Source organism: Colossoma macropomum, unplaced genomic scaffold (assembly GCF_904425465.1).
Source record: "Colossoma macropomum unplaced genomic scaffold, Colossoma_macropomum, whole genome shotgun sequence".
In the NCBI taxonomy this organism is placed as follows: Eukaryota; Metazoa; Chordata; class Actinopteri; order Characiformes; family Serrasalmidae; genus Colossoma; species Colossoma macropomum.
This window is the reverse complement of record NW_023494787.1, coordinates 21,118,822-21,142,484: the sequence shown is the minus strand read 5'-3', so window position 1 is coordinate 21,142,484 and position 23,663 is coordinate 21,118,822. Positions and strand designations below refer to the sequence as shown.

Genomic DNA, 23,663 nt, shown 5'->3' with positions numbered 1-23,663 from the left:
GAAGTGAGATGTTATCAAAAAAAGTCTCCATACTGGTGAGTAGAATTTTGTCCAATGAGAGGAATTACATAACTCTTATGTTTCTCTTGGAGGGAATTATAAAACCTCAAAAACTGTAAATGTTTATCATTATGAAATAGTTTCATGGGTCTGAGCTACTCTACAGGTCGTGGGTTTATTGAATGTTTGGTATGGCACTGAGATCTGTAGAAAATTCACATAGGACAAATTCTTTATCATGCAGGTGAACTGAAGGTCAGCTCTAGCAAGGGATTTATAGACGGGTGGCTTGATTTCAAGGAGGCGGGTCCATTAGAGCTGGATTGGTGAAGCTGTGTGGTTTGTGGCTGAGAGAAGGCGCAATACATCATTACTGAACTGACTATTGGATACACAGCAGCAGGGTTTCAGTGCCAAAGATTTGTGTGGAAACTTGTCTGGATGCCTCATCAAGGAAGGATTTTAAAGTAAAGAGTAAAGAGTGAGATGGCTGGCTGATTTGAAGGTATTTCCAAAACAAAGTTTTCACTATGGATTTGTTGACCAATGCTACCTTGCAATTTAGTGGTGCAGTATGCCTTTCCATAGTCAGTCAGCCAGAGAGAATGTGGATCTGTAAGCATTCACGTAGAGTGACATAATGCATCACGTACGTGATGAGATGTTCTCTGAGACTGGCTTTTTATTTACACTCTGCACATAAAACACCTTTGCAGCATAATATAGCACATAATGTAATGTAATCACCAAACAGATTGCCTCTTAGGCCTTAGATAACTGCATGCTGCATAGTAAAAGCAATCATATTCCCACTACTGCTGGAACAGCCATTGAATATGAATACTGCAGTTAGCGGCTATGCTGTGAAGTTTCCATTCTTCTACAGGGTTGAATGAGAAGAGAGCAAAAGCAGATACTCCAGCCCAGTTTAAGCCTTATCAGTTCTGAGACAGCTGTCTGCAGCTCAGATAGCAAACTGAAATAACTCATTGTAATGTTACTCTTAGCAGTGCCAGCCGTAGCTCCTGCAGGGTGCAGAGGAGTGTTTGTTTTATTCCAAGTGTATCACTGTCGGCAGAGATGTGCAATAAAACATCAAAGTATATCTTATCAGACATTACAAATACACAGTGAAACACTTATGACAACAAAAACATTTTTATATTTTCTTAAAAAGGCAAATATGAGCTTTTTAACTCAAGTACATGTTATCTATTGGCCTGTAACATACAGGGGCATGGTAGGAATGTCATTCTCCTGGTGCTAACAGCACTACACTTCTGCAGAATGCCATATCTGACCCTTGAGCTTTTTGTTGCTTGGGCCAGCAGATGGCATCCATCTACTTCTGACTGTAACATCGTCTGTAGTCCTCTACTGCCGTCAAAGCCAGCATGCAATAGCTGTCAGTCTGTGTCCCACCAAAAGTTTCTAGTCTAATTTTCTCCCTGCTCTCTTAGACCCAATCCAACCAAAAAATATCAGATGTTAACAGAATAATTTTGCAAAAAATCATATTTAGACAATTTTCCACTAACCCCTAAGTGTAGTCGATCAGCCAAGACATGTTTAATGTTCAAATTTTGCTTCCTTAGTTTAGCTCCGGAGCCATGAGGCTAACGTTGCCAGCAAACACTAAAAGTCAATAGTCAACCAAATCGTTTCTGTAAATACATCCCCATAAGTTGTCTCAACCTGTTCAGACCGCATCCAGGTCTTCATTAAGGTCATGCAGACTTGATGTGGTTTATATCACATATATGTGTGACTAACTGTGTATGAAAATACCATGTAGCTGAATGCTGCGAGCAGCCGTTTTAGACAACAGGTGTCCTGACCACCCCACACAATCCAGCTTCCTTTTGTGTGCATGCGCATCACGCAGGCATATGGCCACTAGATCACAATTTGTTAATATATATCTTCAGTTGAAAGATTAACAGTTGTTTATAAATAGCAACAACAAAAATCACTAAAGAAGCAAAATTTGGACAACAGGCATGTCTTGGTTAATTGACTGGGGTGAAAAAGTGAAAAATTGTGCTAATGTACTTTTTTTGTCAAACCATCCTGTTGATGAGTTTGTGTGACAGTCATTTCAGCTCATGAAACAAGCCCAGACTGTACCAGTACATATAAATGTACTATCAATATCACTGCTGTCTAAATGTGACTCGATGTACTGTAATAGTTGGACTGGATATTCTTACAGCACGACTGAAATTATATTCAGGACGTGTAGTGGTGTTGTACTAAGTGGTTCAGAGGGCACTATCTGAAATGTACTGGCCGTACTTTCTGGAATTTTTAGAACATACTTGAGATACGTGTGGTCCAAAATATCGATGCCGAAAAACAGTAGTGTTGCCATGGTTGGCTGCATACTGACGTCAGGGAACTGAATTTGCCTGTCTCATGTTACCAGACAAATCTTCACAAATATTTTCCTATTTGAACTTATACAAGATTTGATGAGGAAAATTGTGAATTTTGTGGAAAGGAAAGTGCTGCAATCAAAACTGGAACATATTATATAACTCTCAGATGTCATGCCAAATAGCAAAACAATAGTGTTTAGTATTTAATAAGTTTGTTAAATTCATCTTTCTATACTTCATGCACCTCTGTTTCATTCTGGTTCCTGTCATTCTGGTCAGAGGTGGTAGAATGTCTTCACATGTATTTTTTATTCTATTGGGTTTTTTTATTTTGGGAGATATGACTACATTGCCAACTGGAGAAGAGGTGACTCAAAGGTTTGTGTGGAAAGTTGTCTGGATACATCATCCATGGGGAGATTTCTACATCAAAGGAATGAGTTAGGTGGCTCCCTGCTTCACTACTTTGGAGGCATTTCCAAACAAAATTTTCTTCCATGTGTTGACCAATGCAGCATTGCACCTCAGTGGTGGCCATAACATGACTTTTCACAGTCATTCAGCCGCTGATGATGCTTAAGCATTCATGGAGGATGAGGCCACTGACAAGAGGCTTTCTATATCAGATTTTTTCTTTTATAGATTACGGATGTTCACAGATATTTAGTGCTGTGAAAAGTATTTACTGTGACTTGATTTCTTTTGTTTTTGCATATTTGTCACACTTAATTCAGATCTTCAAACTAAGTTTAATATAAGACAAAAACAACTTTAGTAAACACCAAATACAAGCTTTTTTTAATGATTTTTCATTTACTGAAGGACAGAAAGTTGTTCAACACCAACTGGTTCTGTGTGAAAAAGTCATTTTAGTTACTCAGTCAACCAATTAACCAACTTTAGTTGATAATAAGGATCAATTAAACTAGACTCACCCAGGCTAGATTACTGCCAGTCCTGTTGAATCTAATCATCCCTTAGAAAGAACCTTTCTAGAAATGTAAAGTAAGCTAAAAGATCTGAACAGGCAGCTCACTATGCCACAATCTAAAGACATTCTGGAAGAAAGTGTTACAAAGCTTTTTTGAAGGCTCTGGGACTCCAGGGGCTCCAGGGACTCCAGCGAATCACACAGAGAGCCATTATCTCCAAATGGAGAAAATGTGGAACAGTGATGAGTCTTCCCAAAAGTGGTCCGTCTACCAAAATTCCTCCATGAGCACAGTGACGACTCATCCAGGAAGTCAAAAAAGAACCCAGACTAACTCCTAGGAAATTGATTCCACTTTTAGAAAGAGACTGGGCAAAAATGGTACCCATGGGAGAGTTGCTAGGCAGAAACCACTGCTAACCAAGAGAAACATAAAGGCTCATCTCACATTTGCCAAAAAGCACCTTGATAACTCTCTTTTATTTTTTCCCTCAGTAAATGAAATTATCTTCCAAAAACTGTGTTTTTGTGTTTCCTCATGTTCTTCCTGTCCTACATTACAACTTTGTATGAGGGTCCAAAACCATTTAGTGTCATAAATATGGAAAAATAGAGGGAATGGAAGCATCTAGGAACAACAATTTGAAGTGGTAGACCTGCCTCTGGAAGTAACATAGCCACAAGAACTGTGCTTCAGGAGCTTCAAGAAATGGATTACCATGGCTGAACAGCTGCATACAAGCCTAAGATCACTATGCACAAGGCCAAGCATTAGCTTGTGTTGTGTAAAGCACGCCACCGCTGGAGTGTTCCCTGGAGTGATGAATCTTGCTTCACTATTTGTCTAAAGAATGAGTCTGGGTTTGCAGGATGCCATGAGAATGCTACCCACTGGAATGCATAGTGCCAGCAGTAAAATTTGGTAGAGGAGGGATAATGGTCTATAATGGTCTAGGGCTGTTTTTCAGGGTTTGGGCTAGGACCCTTAATTCCAGTAAAGGGTAATATTAATGCTACAGCATACAAGGACATTTATATGCATCCAACTTTAAGAGGGAGGCCCTTTCTCGTTCCAGCATAACTGTGTCCCTATGCACAAAGCATGGTCCTTAAAGACATGTTTTGATGAGTTTGGTGTGGAGGAACTCCAGTGGCATGCACAGAGGCCTGCCCTCAACTCCACTGAACACCTTTAGGATGAATTAGAACAGTGATTGCAAGCTAGGCTTTCTTGTCCAACATCAGTGCCTAAACTCACAAATGCTCTTTTGACTGAATGGGCACACATTCCCACAGACTCTAAAATCTTATGGAAAGCCTTACCAGAAAAGTGGAGGCTGTCATAGCCGCAAAGGGGGGCCAGTGCACCATTAATGCCCATGGTTTTGGAATGGGATGTCCAGAAAGCGCATATAGGTGTGATGGTCAGGTGTCCACATACTTTTGGCCATATGGTGTATGTGCATGTAGAGACCAGCTCCAAACCTCTATACCACTCTTAGATGAACTTGACCTGGTTGTTTAAACTCCACCTTATGTTTTAAAGTGCTGCCTGTTGACATTACTGCAAAAATAGTGGAAGCACTTGAGTAACTGGGGTGTGGTGTCTAAATTAACTGAGTAATTACCTTTCCACTTAGTGCAATGCTTAAAATCTTCTCTCCTGAATAGAGTGTTTTTTCCAGAGTGGTCAATGAAAGATTTGTTTAGAGTGAAAATATATTTTAGTGTTTTTTCTAAAAAACGAGTTCAAAGTTTCAGTCTTGGTAGCTTTTTGTTTGGAAAGTTTGCACTCCCACTGACCGATGGCTGCTAAGTCATTGCATACTTGTTTCTCTCATTTTAATGAGTCACCAGAACTGACGGATTCCCTGATCACACTGGCCTCAGCAGTTTAGTCTGGTTTTAAGGAAAATACATTGAAGGAAAATACACCAAGCGGTTCAGTGCCAAGCATGAGCGTTAAAGGAAGTTATGCATAATATTAAACTTGATTTCTTGTAAGCAGGCCTATTCAAGCCTACATAAGACAACCTAAGAACAGGAAACCTGCAGTGGACCGGAGATAAGAGCCTATTTTTATCTTTGCTGAAGTGTCAGATGCGAGCAGAGTTTCCACTCTTTAAAATACCTTTGTTCATTGTTCCTGAAAATTGCTTCTCTCTGCCGTTCTAGAAGAGTCTGCCCTGTGAGGAATCAGACAGACTTTTTAAGGTGAGATTAATCAAAGCCACACTTGCAGATCACAAGCGATACTGCTATTACGTAAGCTGTCATTCAAGACACAAGAACGCAGCTACTGTGACGTACTTTTACAATGCCTGATGAAGTCTTGTCAAACTTTTTTTCAAATGAGGTCTTTGAAAACGAGAACCAGGCACAGGGAGCCATTTGAATATTATGCACATGCTTCTAATCCACTGTTAGACTCAGACCAGTACATGTGACTCTGAGCTTTAGAGCTGTATTCCTGTGAGCCTGAGACAGAAGCATCGTGCTGATAGATTGAGCAGAGCAGGCCAAATCTCAGATGATTGAGAGGGGAGAGGAGAGTGCATCAGCTCAGCCAGAGTCCCACCTGGAGCTCATAAAGAGAGTCTGTCGCAGACTGCATACGTGGCCTTGTTGAAAAATTCAATCCAGTCTGTGTGTTTCTCTGTGTGGTTTTAACCAAAACAACACTTCTAATCACAGAGGAGGAAGATACCAGTCAGTTGGTCACACAGGATGGATACATGTCCTCTCGGTCCTCACATGAACCTGAAATAGAAGCTGCTGTTTTTGTTTTTCTTTTCAATTTGATTTTGCATTCCTGCTAGAGGAACAAAAACTAGTGTTTGCTCTGGAATGCCCTGATTAGAATTCATGAGAAACTTACTAGATGGAAAAAAGCGTTCTTGACTTTCCCCTGAAGGTCATGAACAGTCATAATTAATTTTTACATGACCTTTTCCCAGCATCTCTTTATAGCGCTTATCTTATAATTAAACAGGCTGTTTTTGCTGCTGTGCCTTTAAGACTGATGTATGTAAATGACCTCTGTTCTGATTGGCTGCCTTGTACTGTGCCTCTTTCAAAAAGCAGTCTGGGTTGAAAAACTCCCTATAACCTCAGCTTGGATGGGTGAAGCTAAACTGCTATAGGCTGAACATACATAAATGCATTTCACTGTTCTCGGAAGAAATCCTTGTATCTTCAAGATGGTAACTTTACAGGAGAAGGAAAAGACATAATTTACTTTAAATGTAAGTCAATGGAACCAGACTTTTTTTCCAAGTAATTTTGGGCCGTTTCTTTTGGTCCATTCATCATGAAATTTACATACAATGTAAAGGGTAGCAGGCATTTTCAAATTATGTCAAAAACTGAAAAACGTCAAAAATGGAGTTTTCTTCCGACAACAGCGATTTCTTTTTTGGACATCATGAAAACAGTGAATTCAAAATAGGCCATTTCTGCAGCTTAGTTTCCATATATGTATGGACTGTGTGGAAATGATACATTTTGAAATATTAACAGTGTTTACATGCTACATCAAACCTTTTTACCAAAAAGTGAGAAAATGTAGCTTTACCATTATATGGACCCTTTAAAAATAAAAGTGGCAAAAGGGTTCTTTGGGGCAGTGTCATAGAAGGAACACTTTTAGTTCCCCAAAAACTGTACAAATATGAATAATATTTTTAAAGTTTGAAGAACTTCCACATGACGTAAGAGCGCTTCACTAATTATATTTTTTTTTCTCAAACTGTGTGTCCAAACTAAGACACATTCAAGAGCCTTTATTTTTACCACTGTAGTTCAAGCAATGGGTCTAGAAATAGTCATTTTCTCATTTCTGCATAAAAATGAGTCATACCAACCATAGAATTACCTCAGAAGAATGCACCCACTAGATGTATTCTATACAGCCAGAGAATAAATAGTGTATTCTTTTTAAAAGCCAATGTTTTAACGAGGCCTGGACACATTTAAGGAGGATTCAGGACCTGTGGATCTTTCTTTTAACATGCTTGATAAAAGGTATAGTACGTGCAGCATTAATCAGGCACTAGCCAGCTGCTCACATGCTTGTTTCAGAGTTATTTATTATTTGTATGTATTGGAACACATCTGGAACACAGCTGCTTCATGACAGGAGGAAAAGGGTATCTAAATGTGCAATTCCTAAGATCCTCGCAGTGTCAAGCCCGAAGATTCAGGCTATAACTCACACTTATGACTAATAGTGTTAAAAGACCCCAGTCAGATCAGGCTGTTCCAGTCTGATCCTTCTCTATTCATCTAGTCATCTAGACTGGCTTCTAAAAATCATACAGTATTGTGCAGAAGTCAGAGACCCCCTGTTCATTTGTTTTATTTAATTTCTTTTAACTGCCTTTAAGTACAAGTTGTTCATTTTTCAGTGTAAAGAAGCAAAAATGGAAAATTACACACAACCCTCACAAAACAACTGAATATAATATCAAATTATGTGGAAAGTATTTGATGTGTCCACTCTTTACATTTATTGCAGCTTCCATTTTTTTTCACAACGCTTGCTTTCAGTTTTTCAAAGAAATCTGCAGAGATATTTTTCACACCTCCAAAGCACAGGCTTAGAGGTTGGTAGTATTTTCTGCTTCTCATGACCCACATAATCCCAAACACATTTATTGATGTTAAGGTCTGGGGTGGTCAGTCCATTGTTCTGAGAGCACCAGCAACTTCCTTGTTTGATTTGCACATTTCTTCTTTTTAGTCTATTTCCTTTTCTCAGTAATGGCTTCTTGACAGCTACACATCCTTTCAGACTCATAGTGTTGAGTGTCTTCTTACAGTGGAATGATGGACAGAAACACTTGTGGATTTTTCAGATCTGAAGCAAGAGCTGAGCTTGATCTCCTCTCTTTCAAGATGATTAAGGACTGTTTATCTGGTGGGGACAGTTTTAGTGGCCTACCAGCTCTTGCATGGTTTGGAAGCTTCTATTTTTTCACTTATTTTATGTAAGTGGATTATCTTATATGTAATCTCCTCAGAAACATCTCATGAAAAAAGAATAACTTATTCTTAATGGCCATTTTAACTGGAAATTAGATGAATGAAGGGTGGTCTCTGACTTTTGCACGGTGTATTTCCAAGATGTCTTTTAGAGCCTTACTTTTGCCCATGTGTTGAGCCCTCTCTTTAGCATGGTTAGATATGCATTACAGGAATAAAATGTACTAAACCCTGTGCGCAAGATACCGATCTGTATGCTTAAAAATACCAAATTGTTTGCCAAAAAGTACCTTATAATAGCCTAAAACAATGGCCCAAAATAATAACGACTCATTCTCTTCCCTGTAAACTTATATTTGCCCTTTTGTGCAGTTAGTGTTGAATAGTCATAAAGTTTATTGTCACACATTAAGTGAAGGAAAGCCTGCAAGCGGTTTGAGTGTAATCAAAATGTCGAGACAATTAGATCATGCCACAACGGTGGTTAATTTAAACATTCTTTCTGAGTCTCCTTCCCTTTTCCATGTGGAAGAGGATGAGATGTGCCATTTTATGAGTACTATTGCTCTGGTTATTCGTGAATATGTATGACATGTATTTATAGCTCATGCATTTAAACGGTAAACGCAATCCATCGAACAGCCAAGCACTTTTGCAAATGAGAATTTCCTGAAATAGCACTTGGTATTCTTATAGTAAATGTTTTGTTGTGATCGATCATCTATTGAGTTTCGAGGCCGATATGTTTGTGAGTGTTGTCTTTTTACTGATTTATTGTCCAGTATATATATATATATATATATATTTATAATACTCTCCAGACACAAGTGGGTGACACAGATATTTACTACATTGTCTTATTAAGGCTAAGATCACACATTTGAAAGTACACTCCAGAATCAGCGCCCTTCATGAAAATGAGCTAAAACCAATTTCCATATATGAAAAACCACACCAGCAACCAGTGATATTTTGGCATAAACAAATGGGTAAGCTGCATATTTGTATTTTTGCTGTGCTTTTTTCAGTAACACATTTTTCTTGAAAACATAGATTTCAAAATTATTGGCACACTCATTATAAATATTAGGCAAAGCCTCCTGTGGCAAGATTAACAGCACTGACATGCTTTCTGTAATGCGTAACAAGTTTGGAGAACACGTGGTGAGGGAACTTGAAAAACTCCCCCAATGCGGAACATTTTAAGTTCCTTGATATTGGTGGGTCTTCGCTTGTGGACTGACCTCTTCAATACACACAGTTTTTCAGTTGGGTTAAAATCTGGAGACCATGAAGGCCATTGCAGAACTAAAATCTCCTAATTTTGTGGAATTCCTTATGCCGTTTATTTTTGTGGCTTTTGTGCATTTTGTGGCCCAATCTTTGGAAAGGCTTTCTTTGTGGAACTCGTACATAAAGCTTCTGGTCATGAAGGTGGCATCTGATTGTGGATTTTGAAATTTCAAAACCGCAAGATTCAGCTAAACTGTGCAGTTCTGAAACTGACCAATGGGTTCCTCTTTGCCTCTCTTACTTCCTCCCTGTACGTGGGGGCAGTATGCTCATGCATCCTCTTCCTGGGGAATTGTCAAACTGTTTTTATTATCACACTGATTGGTTAATGCTAATTTCAACTGACTACTATTTTTTTTAGCATTTCCCAATCTGTGCAGACACACAAACTTCTGTTTCGCTGAGTTGACAGCTCCTTGCTTTTGCCCATGTTGACAGATGACAGAGGGATTTTACATGTGTGTAACCTCATATTTATACTCCAAGATATGGTTATAGACAACAATGGAATTCTTGAGAACTAGGAGCAGAAAAAAAGTTTTTCTCCCAAAGAGTCAAATTTCTTTGGGTTTAATTAAAATATGCTTTAGGGGTGCCAACAATTTTGCCCCATAGGCTTTTGAAAGAATACACTATTCTTAGTGTAGGAATGATTTCTGTTAGATAAATGATAAGCAATTTCTCCAAACATTTTTGAGGAATTATCTCATAAAATAAATTGTCATTTACTTTATATGATTATTTTTGCCCAGTTTCTTGAGGGGTGCCAGTAATTCTGAAGTTGACTGTATACAAAGCTTGAACAAATCAGTGTTGTCTCACTACAATTCCCAGCATGCATTACGTGACTACATAATATAGTGATAAAGAAATCAAAAAATCAAACAGCCTGACCTCAAATATATTTGTAGATAAAGGTGCCAGAAGGGGTTCTGTGATTGATGCCATAGGAGAACCTTTCAATGGATGGTTCTTTCGAGAACTGTTTTTGTAAATGGGCTGCGTGAGTAAGAAGAATCTTTTTTAAAATGTAAAGAATCTCAGTATAGAGTAGAGGTATAAAGACCATCTCAGACACAACTGAGGTCCTGCTGAGAATCTAAGAAACCATTACGTAGCACAATAATCTCATCAAAATAAGCAAAGATAAGCAGAAAGCACCTTTATGAGGGAAGCAAACATTTATTTAGATTTTGTCCATGATATCCCAAAGCCAATTGTGAGGTGATGTGTCAGAAAGATTTGGACAGCAGCTGTTATTGAGCTGAGCCTCTGGGTATTTTACACAGACGAGGTTACTTTCAGTCACTGCTGATTCGCTGCTGGTTCAGCAAAGCTGTTTAGTCAGAAACGATGAGAAGACTGATGCATGTTTTCAGAGTCCAGGCAGGCAAAACCTAATTCATCACATATTGCTGCTTTGTGGTTTTCTTGGGCTCTAGGTTCTGCTGGAGATCTTAAATATGTGTGCAACAGAAAGAGAAGGTTTTATCTCTGTTTTTTCAAGCTCCCATCTGAGGAGAATTAGGCCTGAGGGTCTAGTTCTGCTTTCTCGCCAGCACAACAGCATCAGGGGCCGAATTCACAAAAGATTTCCAAAGAAAAAAATTCAAAACAAAAACTAGAGTTAATAAAAATGTTCTCAAATGTTCTCTTAAAGAGGAATTCCACCACTTTTTAAAAAGTTCTGCATAAATCAGTCATTAAGATGTAAACATATGTCATGTTGATAATGGTAATTTAGTGGTAAATCTGAAAAAGAAAGCATTTTCTTTGGGGACTATTTTGTCTTACCACACCCTGCATATATCTGTCCCTCATGAATGGATTAAAAAATAAGATTTTAGGGCAAAACCTTCTCAAAACTATCATTAACAAATTCTCAGACATCAGGCAATGCATTCATAATTTCATGTAACTACTTACTTTGAGGGAACTTTTTAGTGGCATTAAACTCCTTAGATGTCTTATTCCTATATATACATATATATATAAACGGAGTATTTCACATCAAACCACCCTCATTGACTTTGTTTACATCTTAACCATCTAATTATCCAGAAGTTTTGGTGGAATTCCCCTTTAAGAAAGTTTCAGTTACTGTCTTAAAAAGACTAAATGTTTATCTTTCATGAATGTTAATCAGTAGTATTGCATTTTACAGTCTGTCGTAAACAATGTTATATACATTTTACATAGACTTTAACCGTTAGGCTATTTTAATTCACTCTAAATGAATGAACAGTGGTCTAAATGAAAACAAAGGCACATATGTAAGCAACAAATCAAAATGAGTGACAATACTATAGCTCAGGAGTTTATAGGAGCTTAGAAGATGTATAAGAAAATGATCTTCTTCCACCAACTGAGCTGTAAGCACACAGGCTGCTGCATTCTGAAATGTTGGAGTCTATTTAAATAGACGGCAGGGCAACATGTAACAATAGTCTAATCTAGTAGTTTAGGCTACCATGAGCTAATTTCTCAGCATCTTGTAGGGTTAACGTCTTATTTTGGATATGTTTGTAAAGTAATAAAATGCAATCTTGGAAATATTACTGGTATAGCTTTTGAATAACAAACTACCATCAAGTGTTACACTACCACAGGGTTTTGTTGCATTCAAAAATAGTAAGGTGAAGAATACAATCTACAATCTTGTTTCAGGCAGACTTAGAACCCAACAGTAAGCCATCATTAACTCTGGAGTCTGAGTAAATACAACTTTGTTAGCTAGCTCTGAGACAACAGTTCCAGATATAGCAAGTTACAGTTTTAGATGTTCGCCTTGTCAACACTTACAGACAAGAGGCCGTCATATGTAAGAACATATCTTTTATAGAATATATGAATGGCACATGTAACAGTTGATCTAAGCCTGAAGTTAAGAACATAAAAAAGTGCATTTTAGATTTTATGTCTTAAAACACTTTCATAAATCTGCACCCAGGTCTCAGGCCAGCACTCCGGGCCTCCTCTTTACGCAGTCAGCAAACCGATCCTATCTAAACTGTTTCCAGGCCAGCGTGAGGTGTCTTTTCTGAGGCTTGAGAAAGTGAGATAACATGCATGGTCCTTTGAGGGTATCCAGTTTGTTACTGTTGAACCAATTTCCTTCCGCTGCCCTTGTCAAGCCTTTGTCTCAGTCACTCATCCTTGTGGTTGTGTGTTTGTTGGCAGTTTATATGAAGACTCGCCTCTCTACACGTATGTATTACAGAACTGGGCCTCCTATGATCAGCACGTCACATGCGGCCTCGTGGCCATTTTGGTCACTCTGCGGTCTGTTCAAATGAACATTCAAAGATGTTTGTGCGTCACAGGATGAATATTAATAGTAATGCGAAACAGATACATGTTTATCGTGAAGCGAAAAGTGAGGCCCGGTGATGTGGGTGATGTGTTAAACATAATAGTACAATACATTCAAGCAAAATACACTCCATGCTGTAAAGCAGCATACAGCACTCACCATATTGGGGGTTCACCTTTCACACATTTACTCATGGCCCTTTTACTTGACTTAGCTGAAGCTGAAACAGTACACTTGCTACAGGTTTAGTGTTCTGTAGTGGTTTTCACCGACTGAACAGCAAGTCATGTGTGTCAAGCTGATACTCTAGTGTGAGAGGGTGCAGTTTTAAGACTGTTCTCCTGATTATTTGGAGCTGTAGTACAGAACTGAATGTTCTGGCATAAAAATGTTTTGATAACATTAAAATCACTGTAACCACTTTTATGTCCATGAGCCATTGGACATAGATACTCTAAAAAGGATTTCCCCCAAATTTTCTGCATAATTAAATCAGTAAGATGTAAACAGATTCATTCAGACTGGTTTGATCTGGAATGCACCATTCAAGAGGAACTTACCGAGTCAGATTTTTTTTACAGCGGTAATAAAAAGAACCAGACATCTGAAGAGTTTAATGTGTCTAAACGCTGCTTCACATTAAGCTCTTACACAACAAGGTCACAAATATGTGGTCTGATGTTTAAGTTTTACCCTAAAATATATGTTTGAAAATCTACCAATTGCAGAAAAATCCTTGCAGGGCTTTGCAAGGCAAAAAAATTGTTCTGTGTTGTAGACATCAGAAAAAAAGGAGTTGGGGTGGGTGGTTGTCTTGTGGCAGGAGAAATGAGCCAGTGACTGGAAGGTCATGTGTTCCAGTCACAGGCCTGACTGAGTAAACCTGTTTGTGCCCTTGGCTGAGGCCTGCTGTGCTGCTCCCAGATCGGGCATAGTTAGACAGTAAAATGACAAATTTCCCTTGTTGGATTAATACATTACATAACAAAAGATTCTTTACAGTGAACCATTTCATATCAAACCACTCTGAATGTCTTTATTTGCATCCCAACAATTAAATTAAAAACCCCATTTTTGAGCATAAAGCTATAAAACGCTTTTCCTCGAAACAGCCAATCGGAACAAAGAGCCAAGGAGCGGTCAGCACGCTGTTTGGACAGAGGCACGGTGTGCTTCTCCACAGCAGTTCAGCACAAAACTTGAATCCATGTATAAGGAGCGAGCCAAATACTTTTGCAAAATAGCTGAGCTCTTCTCATCACCCAGTCCGAAAGGAGAAATCCAGGTTCATGTATTCATTCAAAGCTCAGATGTTGGAGAAAAGTAGTATTTAAAGTGAACTGTCCTCTTACTTCTCATCTGATTTGTCCATACAGCCAAGAATAAAGTGCTTCTAAAAAGTCCGAAGAATTAGTCTAAAAATATGCGTGTGTGAATATTTGTGTGTATGTGTGTTTATATATGCAATAACATCCACTTCATCGTTAACAATCAAGTACCGTCTAATGGCTACATTCTGGTCTTTCTATGACCACAAACCCAAAACGATCTCATCTCCTCTCTACTTGATCTGTTTGAGAGATTCATTCTGGAGTCCAGTGTTTACGTGAAAAGACTGCACTCCTCCGTAATGTTCAGACATACAAACGTCTGTCCTTCACATTGTGCCGGTTGTTACCCGTCTGTTCCACTTGCCACATTTCCATGAGCTAGCTCTTCTGTTTCCATATGGCTGGAGTCAGGCATCACGTAGACAGACTTGCTCTTCTTGCTGCGGAGGACTTTTGGATTTTCCTTCATTTCAGATACGGAGAGATAGGCAGCGATGCTGTTCCTCACCCCAAAGCTCACCACGTTCTGCCTGCTGTCCGCACTGCTCTGATCAGCGGGGTTCAGTAGCTGGGACCTGTGCACAGAAGAGCAGCACATTCATTAGCTGTTCACTGCCCAAGATTAACTATTCTTTTATCATTTGTTGATTGTTAATGCATTATTGCAGCCTTCACAGTAGGGTAGATGTAAAAATGAACTTTTAATCAATCAGTAAATGTTTTATTGTCTTCTATTACCAATCCTGGCCAATCACAGATATTTCTTTGGATCCAGGCATTTACATGATCGAACAAATGTAAACCATTTTGGTAAAAAACAATGCAGGTCAGTCTTGGATCAAAGGTTTCATATCGCTGCTGTCGGAAAAAAACCTTCTATCTCCAAAATGGTAACTTTACAGGAGAAGGATACTTTAATCTTAATGTAAGTCAACGGAATCAGACTTATTTCCAAGCCATTTTGGGTCATTTCTTTTGGTCCATTTATCATGAAATTTACACACAATGTAAAGAGCAACAGGCATTTTCAAATTATGTCAAAAACTGAAAAACAACAAAAATGCATATTGCAAGACATATAATCACAAAATGTGGTAATAAAATCACTTTATGGTTTTTCATCCCGCCCAACCGCACAATAACACACCGGCAATGCTAACCTAGTAAATGGGAGTGCAATGAAGATCAAGGCACTATGATCAGGGTGTGCATCAGAGGTTTGATGTGTTAGTTATAATATCGTCATTATAGCAAATCGTGACATGCTCTATTTTATGTAAATTATCAAAAAAAAGTCAAATGAGAAAATGGAGATAATTTTGCATGACATTGCCGTTCACGTCATGCATATACTGCTAAAAAGTTCAGCACTCCCACTTTTAGCACTATGTAAGATTTTTTGAAAGAAGTAGCATTACTGAGTCAGGACAAATAGAAACACACTAAAATATAATGTCCATGCACTGTGAGTCACCACCTAATTCCTGAAATAATAACTTAAAATTAAGAGAAGTCGGCTCATATTTCACTGGAGGTTTTGTTGTCACGTCATACGTCTTTACGTATTAACATTACATGCATGCAGTCAAAAAGAAGGACTGGTTGGATGCTTAGGTCTTAAATGCAAAATCAATATTATACTGATGAAGATATGGTGACAATAGTAGATAATTCTCTTATATCCTCCGAAGACACAGCCTTCACCAAGTTTTGACTGAGTTCTCTTTGAATAGTTCTTCAACAAGCTCGTAATTATTAGATTTAGAATCCATGCATGAGGGTGCAAAGCACAACCAATGGTACAAAATGTTCTGCACGTGGTGTACAATTACACATTTCCTCCAGAGAGGTCTCCAAATCCCCAAATCTTACATAATGCAGCTTTAAAGACCACAGGCTGCATGTTTAATCACAAATGGAACATAATTTGTTGAAATCAGCTGGATTTAATTTATGCAGTGCAGTGTGTAAAATGTTGAATAAAAATTGTGTTAATCCTTTTGGTGGTATTTTTTAAATGTAACACCACTGTCGTTTTAAAGATGGATAATATTGAGAGAAATAAGGAAGACCTTTGTTAGCCATTATATCTCTCTGTAAGACTTTACATTGTCTTAGTAGATCTTTTTTAAGATAAAAAGTAAATTAAACTCAAAAAGTCTAAACTGATTGCACAATTTAACCCCCTACTCCCCCCTACTTTTCAGACTTAGCATTCAAAATCTCCTTTCCAAAATTCTTCAGTCTTTATTCAGTCAGTCAGGTATAAAATTAATATGAATGTTATAACAGTAAGCCATGGACATCTGGAACCACCCACAGTTTCTTGGAAATGCATGCGTCAAACTAAATTTCCAGCACCCACCTGTTCACTTTCTTCCAGTCAAAGTTACGCCGCATCACCACAGGGGGCGCTTGTGCGTTCAGGTTTGGCACAATATTTGACAGACACGGGGCTGTGAGAACACAGCAGATGCCGTCTGAACATTCTGAAGAGAGGAATCAAAACATCAAGACATTCATTATCTTGAACACAGAATAATGCACAAACACTAATGTATATTCAGGTATCCTACATTATGCTCTTATGTTCATAAACACCCCAGACACAGCACAGCAAGTTCGACTACACTCGTGGTGTTAAAATGTGAACAATGCATCATACTTCACTTTCCTGTTTGTAGTGACAAAGTTTGCTGAGAGATAAACTGCCTGTCAAAACATCTGTTCATTTAATTTTGAGCATGTTGTCGTTGTCAGTCTATGATAATATATCAAAGACTAACCATTTTGAGAAAAACTAAAATGCACATGTAAATATTTGTGAGAATATATCTACTATTGTGGAGGCAAACGGGGCACAAGCATTGTGATTCAAGCATAAACCGTAGTTTTATTGAACATCATCAGTAAAGCTGTAACACCACTGAAAAATTACTGACTTACTCCTGGCCCTTTTACTTGATGGACTAAAGCTGAAACAGTACACTTGCTACAGGTTTAGTGTTCTGTAGTGGTTTTTACCGACTGAACAGCAAGTCATGTGTGTCAAGCTGATACTCCAGAGGGAGAGGGTGCAGTTTTAAGACTGTTCTCTTGAATATTTGGAGCTGTAGTAAAGAACTAAATGTTCTGGCATTAAAATGCTTTGATAATGTTAAAATCACTGTAAGCACTTGTATGTCCATGAGCCATTGTACATAGATACACTAAAAAAAGGGATTTCCACCAGCTTTTCAAATTTTCTGCATAATTAAATTGGCAAGGTGTAAACAGATTCATTCAGAGTAGTTTGATCTTGAATGTGCCATTCTAGACAACAAACCAAGTCAAAAAGCTGTAACACCACTGAAAAAAATTACTACATTTTTATTTAAAATATGTATTTTTTCTACAAATAGAAAAATACTACTGCCACTTCAGTTTCAAAGTTACACTGTATATAGAAAATTACAAATATTATAAGTGGTCAGTTTTGTAGTCTTTCCTCCCTCCACACAAAAAGTTAATTTTACACACAGCCGTCAACCTTCTGTGGTTTAGTCTTATTTTAAGCTTATTTTCAGGACCACAGTGGTAGAATGACCTATTTGTGATACTGCTACCTTGGAAATAATGACATACCCCACACATTATTTACACAGATAGCGTGGGAAAAATCAAACTGTCAAATTCATAATATGATTACCATTTGTCTACAGTGCAACACTCAGCTTTATCTACATCAAATGTGTTTCTTGGTATGAAGAGTAAGATTTGCATTGTAGAGACTGATTTATATATAGTGTTGGTAACAGTAAAATAGTGGTGAATCAGAAAATATAATTTCATTTAGTAAATTACAGAGCAGCGTTGGTTTTCACACTCTGCTGTATATCCCAGGCATACCATACATTAGGATAATCAAACCAGCAGCAATTCAGAACATTTTACCTAAAAACATACACTATCAGTGTCAGGAAATCCCGAAATTAGTGCATTCATGATGAAATTCATGTTGTGTAATTGTGCCAGTCAGCCAAACCATGGGGTTGGTTGGTACATGTTATGAGGACAGTTGGCACAGTGTTAAAAAGCTTTAATTACAAAGAATAAAGCAACAAATGGAAATAATCTGAGCTTTTGATTTAACCCAAGCCACATATATAACCATTATATGGCAACCATGTTTTTTCAAATATGTATATGTATATATATACATATATCGCTCCTGTCAGAAGAAAATCTCCATTTTTGTTGTTTTTACTGAAATGACCCAAAATGACTTGGAAAAAAGTCTGGTTCCATTGACTTACATTAAAGGTAAAGTATGTTTTTTCCTTTCCTGTAAAGTTACTATTTTAGGTTTTCTTCCGACAACAGCGATATATATATATATATATATATATATATATATATATATATATATATATATATATATACATATATATATATGTGTGTATATATATAAAAATTATGCAATCCTTCATGAATTACAATAAAAGTTCAGACTTTCCAATAAGACAAAAATTTTTTAATACATTCATAGTTTAGGTTCAAAGTTAGCAGGCTGACACGTGCCAAGCAATGCTAAAATCAATGTACCAGTCCACCCATATCAGGACACACCACTATTTACTTCATGTTGGCTACCTATTATTAGTAATTGTCAACTTTCAAATCATATATCCAAATATAGATGATTTGTTTGGACATTTGTTACCTAATTTAGACGTATCCAGTTCCACTCACTAGTTAGGACCACAAGCGCTAGGAGGGTGAAATATGTATTTTTAAAAATATATTTTATATTTTAGGCCAAACACTTATCACAAAACTATCAGGCATCAGGCAGCATATTCATAAAACATCTTGTAATAACTTTACAGTGCAGCTTTTATTAAACAACTTTCGCATCTGGTCCCCATCACCACCACTGTGAACACTGTGACTCGGCAAGCTCGGTAATGTCACACCACTGACAAAATGTCAATCACATAACTTTTTTATGTCTTAATCATTTAACTATGTGCAGGAATGCTGAAAAAACAGCGAATTTCTTTATAATTGTCAATTAAGAGTGAAAATCACACATTACTTGAAACATTTCCAAAGAAGACAAAGTGTCCTCAAATGTTTGCTGGTGTTTTGCAAGGTATATGTAATAAATAGCAGCTGGTAGCCATGGCCAGTGGCCTCTGACCATTGCGTTCCACTGCTCTACTCACCTGAGTAGTGGTTGACCAAGTCCTCCAGACACTGGAAGGTGAGGCGGGGGGAGATGTAGTACCAGCTGTTGGCCATGCGGAAAATCTTATAGTGCTTAATGACTCTGTGTCTCACAGACAGAGAATATACACCTGCAGGACGCATTAGCTGTTAGCATTGCCATTTATAGCTTCATATTTCATTTGGTTTTCACCAATCTCACAGTGATGTAAGAGTCTATTGTGAGGTCTTGAGGGTTCTCACCTCGTTGGTTCGGACTCTCCCTAATGAGAAAAGAGCCAACTGTGTTGCTGGGTAAGAGGAGCAGCTCCTCCGCTTTTTGCCTCACCACTCCCTCAAACAGCCATCTTAAAAACATCACAAAACCAATAATGTGATTCTGAAATGTCCTTTGTCTCTGTTTACAAACTTTATTTTTAATAGAACAGCTTTAAAACTTACATTTTGAATACAATTGAATCCCTTAAACCATAAGGCCTATATGTGGGTCCACACTTCAGTTCCTCTCTCTCATAAACAAACAGCTTACAAATTAGTTTCACTGTAGTTACTGAAAATTCTTAAGGTTAATAAAAGATAAAAAGTCTTAAGACTAAAAACTGAATAATAAGCCTATAGTTCAAAGGGTTATGGATTACAAACATAAAAGACTTCCTACAGAGTGGAATGTCTTATGTTGTATATCACTAAGGTGCCTGTCTGATCATCTAGGAGCTCATTCAGTTACATCACGCACTACTCACCCGTGATAGACCTTTGCCACATGATTAACTGGGATGTAGTTTTCAGTTCCTGTCTGAAAAGAACGAACTCTCCACCAGCAGCCATCCCTGAACATACAGATTAGCAGATAAAACCAGTAAAACTGAGCCTGAGGCCTTTGAAAGTAGTCACTTAAGAGACATTTTCATAAACTCATACTTACTCAGACAGACCCCTGAGTTTCTCTCCCATCTTAAATATCGGCTCACTGATGTCCCGGCATGGGTAGTCGGAGAGTACTACTAAGTTGTCATAATCCGTGACTAAGGTTGAACAAAAATGCATGATATCAGTATAGTTACGCAGGATTAGCGCTGAGCAATACAGTGTTCTATAAGGGAGAAAAATATATGTGCATATTGTCGCTGTTGTGCAAAAACCTCATTTTGTACTGTTTTGCAAAATTTAAAAAACTCCGGTTACTCTTTGCATTGTATTGAAATTTCATGATCAACAGACCAATAGAAATGGTCCAATAATAATAAAAACATATTGTTACATTATTTCCATTACAAGTTAATAATGTTTTTTCCTTCTCCTGTAAAGTTACTATTTTGGAGATATGAGGTTTTGTTCCAACAGTGGCAATAAATTTCTTCATATTGCTGTTTTCGGAAAAAAACCTTATATCTCCAACATAGTAACTTCACAGGAGAAGTAAAAAACCTACTTTACTTTTAATGCAAATCGATGGAATCAGACTTTTTCCAAGTCATTTTGGGTCATTTCTTTTGGTCCACTCATCATGAAATTTTGACACAATGTAAAGGGCAACAGGCATTTTCAGATTATGTCAAAAACTAAATATGACAAAAATGGAGATACGTTTTGTTCCGACAGCAGTGATTCCTGCTTCATATACTCTTCCTCCAATGTACACACACAACATATGTCAATATGTCTGAGCACAGAAAATCCTCATATCCAAAATATATATCAGTATATGTCCTGGCATTGAAAATCCTCTGAATCTATCTGAAATAAATGTGCAACTTATGTCAGTCTACTTCTTAGTGTCTATAATCCTCATTTCTGAAATATATCAATAAATCTCTCTCTGAGCAAAAGTCTCTCTCTGAAATATATGTGCACTTTATGTCAATATATGCCTCAAAATCTAATATCCTCATATCTTAAAATTATGTGTGATTTATGTCAATATATACCTTATAATCTAAAATCCTTATATCTGAAATATATGTGCAGTTTATTTCAATATATATCTTATAATCTAAAATCATAATATGTGAAATGTATATACAATTTATGTCAATATATATCCTATCTAAAATCCTCAAATCTGAAATATATGTTCAGTTCATGTCAGTGTATACCTTGTAATCTAAAATCCTAAATCTAAAATCATATCTGAAATGTGTGCAATATATGGCAATATTTGCCTTAGCATTCAAAATATTCATACTCAAAATATATGCACCATGTATGCCAATATATGTCTGCAGACAGAATTCTGGTCAGGTACATAGGAAAACTGACATTCCGTACACCAGAAGCTCTTTTGTGCACCAGTGCAAGTACAATGGAATTGTGAGGAAATCTGAGAAGTCAGACTCTTAAACACTGAGAATTCGGTATATCCAATAAAAACTCAAACAGCGTACCTTTTAGTGCGGCATCCAACTGATTATTCTCAGGCTGCTTGTCAGCCTCTTGGCCTTTAATTATGTTCCCCATGCTAGCGATCCAGGAAGAAAGCTGCAGAACCACACAGAAACATTAGACTCATTTTTCATGCGACCAAATAGCTTTGGCAACTTATCACTGAAGTCTTACAACTGTTACTGCTGCCATTTCCATTTCGTAACTTCCCCAAAGTGGCTGCAGTGTTATCTCCAGATAGACACACTCAGCTAGATGGGGAAGCTGTGGGGAGCCAGGCTCTACCACAATTTTCCACTGGACACTTCTTTGCAACACAATGCATGACAAATGCACTTAAGCTTAAGCAGAAGCAGTTGTTTGCATTTATATTTGGGATTCAGTGACGAATCCTGAAGTAAAACATATCAGAAAATCCAGAGATGTCTGTTGACAGTGGAAACCATACAATCATACAGTCCACGTACAATCAAAATTATGTATATTCTCTTTTCTGCGTAGTAACTCCATTCTCTCTAGAATTATTGCTTGGTTATTAAGGTTGTTATTATATTTTATTATTATTCAGTAAATTCTACGAATCATTCAGTATCTATACTTATGAAAACATTATGAGAGTTATGTAGTTATAAGAGGAAGGAGTGTGGACACCGCCCACAGTTTCTTGGATGTAAATAGGTTAACTGCTAGAATGTGCTAGAAATAGAGTGCCTACATTCAGGCCTTACCACAGACCACCACATGCATTAGCATGGTGAGGGGTTCAGTAGTGAGAGTAAGGGTTTAAAAAGCACACACGACTGCTGCAACATTTGCAAGAGTACATTAACCATTGTAAATAACCGAGTTGATTTGACAGGGGCTTTCTGTTTGTGAACTTACCCATGAAACTCGAGATTATGAAAAACTCTCAATAAATCTGTTAAAATAATCCGTACACCAGCTATAATCCAGCTCAGACTTGACGGGTCAGCCAGAGAACTTGGAGAAAACAAAATCTGTCACTCACCTCCGCTTCAGTTGTTAAACTGATATGTGTCCATGGGTCGTCAAAAGACACAGAGCTGCAATGGGAGTAGGCCAGTCATCATAGGTGGACTACTGCAGTTGCATCTGGCTGAACAACTGTTGGCCCAACTGAAGCTACATAAGCTGGGTCGGGAGAATCCACCCCAGGACCTGCAGAGCACCCGTACTGACCGTTTCAGTATGAGGCTCGAGTCTAAATGTGTGAACACAGTGTTCGGCTGCACACTTCCTCTGGTGAAATGAGGAAGACAAATGCACCACTGACCATGTTCTTTCATCAGATATGTGTGAGAGATGTGGCCTGCGTGTGACTCTGTGAGCAAATATACATACAATCTATGCAGCATCTCTGCACAAAAATAACGAACAGAAAAAAACTCTAGATTCGCTCTCTTAACTGGATGGACTGAGTTGGCTTATTCTTCAAACGAGGAGGCCAGTCTTTTTGGAAAGTTCTAACCATGCAAATGCTATTCATCCAGTGTCTACTAGCACTGGCATATGTATGCGTATATATATGCTTATCTGGGTGCTTGAAACACATCCAAGAAACCATAATGTTTAGAGACTGTAAATAACACCAGTTACACCCATTCAGCAGACTTGTTGCCATCAAACATTGATTCTTCACGTGTACTGCCACTTCACAGCCCTTATGCTGCTGTACCTAAGGATTATCACTTGTTCTCTGCTCTCCTGCTGTTACAGTTTATGTGTAATGTGCACAGTTAATCTGCTCAGCTCTGCACCCTTTGCACAATTCACATTCTTATAGATATTACCATCTCTCACACACGTCTTCTCCTGCATTTTTA

The 23,663-nt window shown here is 37.8% G+C and overlaps 1 protein-coding gene across 1 annotated transcript; it reads right to left on the bottom strand.

Annotated features, from left to right (window-relative positions):
* Nucleotides 1-10,750: 10,750 nt before the first annotated feature.
* Nucleotides 10,751-23,080, bottom strand: sla1a (Src like adaptor 1a). The gene is made up of 8 exons (XM_036566411.1): nucleotides 22,829-23,080; nucleotides 21,822-21,915; nucleotides 20,363-20,462; nucleotides 20,181-20,267; nucleotides 19,681-19,784; nucleotides 19,437-19,568; nucleotides 16,595-16,718; nucleotides 10,751-14,804 (listed from the first exon to the last, which is right to left on the bottom strand). Exons 2-8 carry the CDS (start codon nucleotides 21,892-21,894, stop codon nucleotides 14,573-14,575), a joined length of 852 nt encoding a protein of 283 aa, XP_036422304.1. The 5' UTR covers nucleotides 21,895-21,915; nucleotides 22,829-23,080; the 3' UTR covers nucleotides 10,751-14,572.
* Between the last annotated feature and the right edge of the window lie 583 nt (nucleotides 23,081-23,663).

What these genes read in the sequence shown, in the direction of transcription:
- sla1a (XM_036566411.1), bottom strand. Translation starts at nt 21,894, where the DNA reads ATGGGGAACATAATTAAAGGCCAAGAGGCTGACAAGCAGCCTGAGAAT. An exon ending in GGAGAGTCCGAACCAACGAG is followed by an intron (nt 19,569 to 19,680) that starts GTGAGAACCCTC and finishes TGCGTCCTGCAG; the next exon opens with GTGTATATTCTCTGTCTGTG. An exon ending in GACTGGAAGAAAGTGAACAG is followed by an intron (nt 14,805 to 16,594) that starts GTGGGTGCTGGA and finishes TTCTGTGCACAG; the next exon opens with GTCCCAGCTACTGAACCCCG.